This window comes from Nuphar pumila, chromosome 4 (genome assembly GCF_984573655.1).
Source record: "Nuphar pumila chromosome 4, dmNupPumi1.hap1.1, whole genome shotgun sequence".
Classification (NCBI taxonomy): domain Eukaryota; kingdom Viridiplantae; phylum Streptophyta; class Magnoliopsida; order Nymphaeales; family Nymphaeaceae; genus Nuphar; species Nuphar pumila.
In genome coordinates, this window is record NC_143252.1 from 53,843,782 (window position 1) to 53,848,278 (window position 4,497).

The 4,497-nt window shown below is 43.8% G+C and overlaps 1 protein-coding gene across 1 annotated transcript; it reads right to left on the bottom strand.

Moving 5' to 3' along the window:
- Window positions 1-1,664: 1,664 nt before the first annotated feature.
- Window positions 1,665-3,995, bottom strand: LOC149840222 (uncharacterized). The gene has a single exon (XM_090003079.1). The coding sequence runs from the start codon at window positions 3,809-3,811 to the stop codon at window positions 1,919-1,921; it is 1,893 nt and encodes a 630-aa protein (XP_089859205.1). The 5' UTR covers window positions 3,812-3,995; the 3' UTR covers window positions 1,665-1,918.
- Between the last annotated feature and the right edge of the window lie 502 nt (window positions 3,996-4,497).

Sequence of the window (4,497 nt, forward strand, 5' to 3'; positions counted from 1 at the left end):
AATGATTAGTACACCTTATCACACTCATGATGTTGATATTTGATGGCTAATGTTTTATTCTTCATATGGTGTGGTTAATATGGTACTTAATAATTTTATTGTTTTAATCAGGCCCTTTTAGTAGATATCGCTACACATTTTACAACATTGCAATATTTTTCTACTTGATGCCATGTACTATTTGTCAATTGTTAGATATCCATTCATATTTCGTTATTTATTAATTAAGTTTTTCTGGGAATGCAATTTTGTTACTTAAAGTTCTCTTCTCTTTAAAAAAAAAAAAACTCTTGTTTTTAGTTTTCATATTTATTTTGTTTCAAGGTCACAATCTTCTTTCTCAAAGTGAATAAATTTTTCGCAACATTATTTAAGAGGATAATGTAAACTTTGTTTTATACCATAATCCTCTTGGACAACCTTGAATTAGCAATGTCTACATTGCAAAGAAGACACTATTTCCCATGTCACAGATGGATAGAAATTTGTCAATTTTAATCTCATCATGTCAAAGGAATTCAATCTCAGCAGTTGCCCTGCACTTAATGCATCGCATACTCTAAAACATATGGGAGAATAAGGCATAATATTACATCCTAGGGAACTTGTAACCACACAAAGCATGTCATACACAAACAACATGATTAACACAGACATGTCAAACTTTTTCGGTTTTACTCACCATCAAATCATATATGTTTTGTAAGTTCATTTAAAATATTTTTAGGAGTGAATGAAAATAGATGACTGGAGACTAAAATATACAGAAGATTATTCAAAAAGCAAGAAGAAGGGGAAACAAAAAGACTTACCACCGTGGCCATGAATAATTAAGACTCATGAAACAATTTAATAGAGCAGATACTTAACCTAGGTTGTCATGGATCAACACAAAAATAATGTTGTTAGATTACGGGTTAAAATTGCAGTTGTCAGGTGGAGTTGCATTATCTCAGGTTTAGATCCTATGGAAGCAGTGCATTGTCACATGTTTAAGCCTAGGCAAAGACACATCACAGAATACCAACATGACAGATAACATTGTTTGGAAAAAATACAGATTAATATAATTCTCACATAATGCTTGGAGAAGTATTGAATTGATTCTACATGGCAATCTCCACAATATATCAAAAAAAAAGAGAGAGAGAACAGTTATATATTTGAGGCTAACATGTTATTTAGTACAATTGTCATTGACAATAGCATTCAACCCACTAAAGGGGAAAAAAAAAAAGCTACCAATTTGTGCTTAAACATTGAAATTTACCGGATGATTGCAGCTAGGAACTAAAGTAATATACAGTTAGGTGTAAGCAAAAAAATTATCATGAAAATGAGAACAAAATTTTAAAAACATAAAAATTTCCAGACCCATATATGTTGAAGGCCATCCACAGCTTCGATTCACCTTCAAACAAGTCTGAAGAGCAGGAGAGAAACATCGATGTGAAAATGAAAGCTTTCCTGGTTTAAAAGTTACGGTTTCCACATTTTGTTGTTTATGGTAATCAGTATCAAGCAGGAGAGCAACATCGATGTGAAAATGAAAGTTTTCCTGGTTTAAAAGTTAAGGTTTCCACATTTTGTTGTTTATGGTAATCAGTATCAAGCAGGAGAGCAACATCGATGTGAAAATGGGAGAAGAAAGAAAAGGCCGGTGAGAAAATCTGACTCTTCAAGTCTGAAGAGCCTATGCAAACAAATTATGTGCGCAAGATATCCAACAGGGACTATTGAAAGAGAGAAAAAGAAAAGCAAGAACCTTACAGGAGAAAATTTGGTTGCATGCTTCTGTTCTGTTCCAAACCATCCTTCTGTACAGTGTAAACTAATATACAAGTAAACATGCCCTTCTGGAACTGAAGAGCAAAGCAACCTCAGTCACATAGCTTAGCCCAATGACATGCTAGATACACTACATAATCCCTCCATCTCTGAAACTCCCATCCCCACAATCTGAACCTGGATCTAAAGGGCAAGGTGAATCATACCACTTGGAGTTGTCTGGGTAAAACCCATCTACCTGTATCCCAACAAGGCTTGAATCCGGCAGCATAGGACCCTCATGCCTCATGGACTTCACGAGTTTTGTGTCCTCGCAGACAAGAATGCTCTTCTCATCAAACTCACCACACGCTTCTTTCACAGAGTCCAACCATTTATCCGACTTACAACTCTCCCTCAAGATATCTTTGCTCCTGCATTCCGCCCTCAGGGAATCCCACTGAGTAACACTCTCAAGGCTCTGCTCAAACGCATCATCGTCTTCTCCTTCAATCAATTCACCATCTCCATGCATTTGCGAGTGGCGATGATGGTCTTCCCACTCTCCCACTAAACCAGAATTGTGGTCACCAACCAGAACCTGTTCAGGGTTCTGCTTGCCTATCAACATACCGACCTCGTCCTCCCCTATGCTTCTGAGTCTATTGATGACTGCAGAAAGATCCTGCGACAACGAACAAAGCAACTCATGGGGCATCTTTGCAACCTTAGCCTCCAACGCCCCAATCTCAACTTGAAGATCCTGAACCTGTTGCAGAACAGAAATTCGCGAACCGCCGCCTCCACTGGCTCCGAAGAAGCCCATATTCTCATCCTTCATACCAAGCACCCTGTGGATTATCCTGGCGCTCCCATCCATGGGGCCAGGTTCGTGGCCGGAATGAACAGCGTAGAGCTTGAAAACCGCCATGCCTTCTTCCTGATACACGAAACTCTTCTCCTTCTCGTTGTAATTGGTGATGGGGACGATGGCCCTGATCCTAAAGCCGCACCCGCAGCGCTTAGAAGCATAGGGTTCCCTCTTCAAAACTCTAGACCTCTTGGCGTTGGGATCCCCGGCCCTGTGGCAGGCGTAATCCTTGACCTCTGCCATGAAAGGCTTGTACCTGATATACTTCTGCCTGATGCAAAGCACGACCTTGTGCTTGGCGGCCAGCTGCTGGAGCCTCCAGGGAACCTCCTTCGCGGGGACTTCGAAGGACTCGGTGTACTCGAAGCGCCTCCTTTTGCTCCTGGCCGCGCTGCTGGAGCCGGCGTCGGAGCACACGGGGCAGGAGGCGATGCAGACGCGGATGAAAGACTCTGGGATGCCGTAGAACTTGGCGCCGACGGTCCAGACCTGCTTGATCCGCTCGATGGTCTCCTTGAGGCCGAGGTGCTTGAGATCGGCGTCGCCGTGGAATCTCGTGACGATGTCCTGCCACTGGTTAATGTGGGAGACGTACTGCTGGGCGTTGTTCTTGAAGTAGAGGAGCTCGTTCCCCTGCTCGTCGATGTGGGCGTTGAGCTTCTCCTGGATGCGCTTCCACCCGGTGAGGTAAGCGGTGCCCTCGTTCCGGTCCTTCCAGACGCCCCGCCACGAGGACAGAACCGACGGAGGGGTGGCCGCCCTGATCTCCACCGGCGTCGCCAGCCGCCGCTCCACGATGCACCCGACCATCAGGCTGTGCGACTCCCGATTGAAGGTGAAGAACTGGGTCGATATGTGGGGCTCCGGGTTCACGAACACCGGCGGGTTTAGGGTTAGCGTTTTGCCCACCTCTTCGTCGGCGGCGTCGGAGTCAATGTCGTTGTCGTCGTTCATAGAGCTCCCGCTGGAGCAGTCAACACCCGCTGCTGCAGCTGCTGCAGCCGCCTTGGTGGACTCATCCTCCTCCTCTTCTTCCTCCTCCTCCTCCAACTCCTCACGGAACACCACCATCTCCGAGATGGACTGCCGGTCACAACCTCCACCTGCTCCTACTCCTACTTCAGGTAGCAGTGCGGCCGTGACGCCGAATGCATCCTCGCCCTCATCTTCCATCTCTCTCTCTCTCTCTCTCTCTCTCTCTCTCTCTCTTCTTTGTGGTTGTTGGGTTGCGATCCGCACCCCGTTTACGCGTTCCGTTCCGCTTCCTCCGCTACGAGATACCTCATGCTTGGAGGTTGGGAACGATTGCTGAGCTCGCTCTTCGTTTCATATTAGACAAACAAAGTTATCGAAACTCAAAAACATATATATATATATACCTATTTGATTGGTGCCCAATAGTCAGATGAATTGACGATGGTTGATGACAACGATGATATTGTACTATAGTTCTTTACTTGGGTAATGTCATTCCTGAAATAGTCCGAACTCGAATTGCTTCATGAGTGAACGGTTTGTGTGATTGGTGGGTTGGGAGGGGCAGACGGAAAGAAGACCCGTAAGGCCATTCGGAATCAAAATGATGTTCCCTTTTTGGAAGAGGCGTGTGAGAGACGTCCAGTCGAGCGTCTCAAAAGACTACTTGACTTCGTCTTTTGTGTTTGATTAGAAATTTGCATAAATATTTTCACGATTACTTTTTTTTTGCCAACTATGTGGTTTCAGGGCACGTTTGAAGTTTGAAAAAAAGAAAAACTCTCCAAGACACTAAAATTTTGCTTATGAAAAATGTTTATATGAGAATTTTTTTTATGAAAAGTTTTCTCTTGTTTGTGTGACGTTAGAAAGTCTGGATAAAT

Bases quoted from the DNA above. Each gene is read 5' to 3' on its own strand.
- LOC149840222 (XM_090003079.1), bottom strand. From the start codon at position 3,811: ATGGAAGATGAGGGCGAGGATGCATTCGGCGTCACGGCCGCACTGCTA.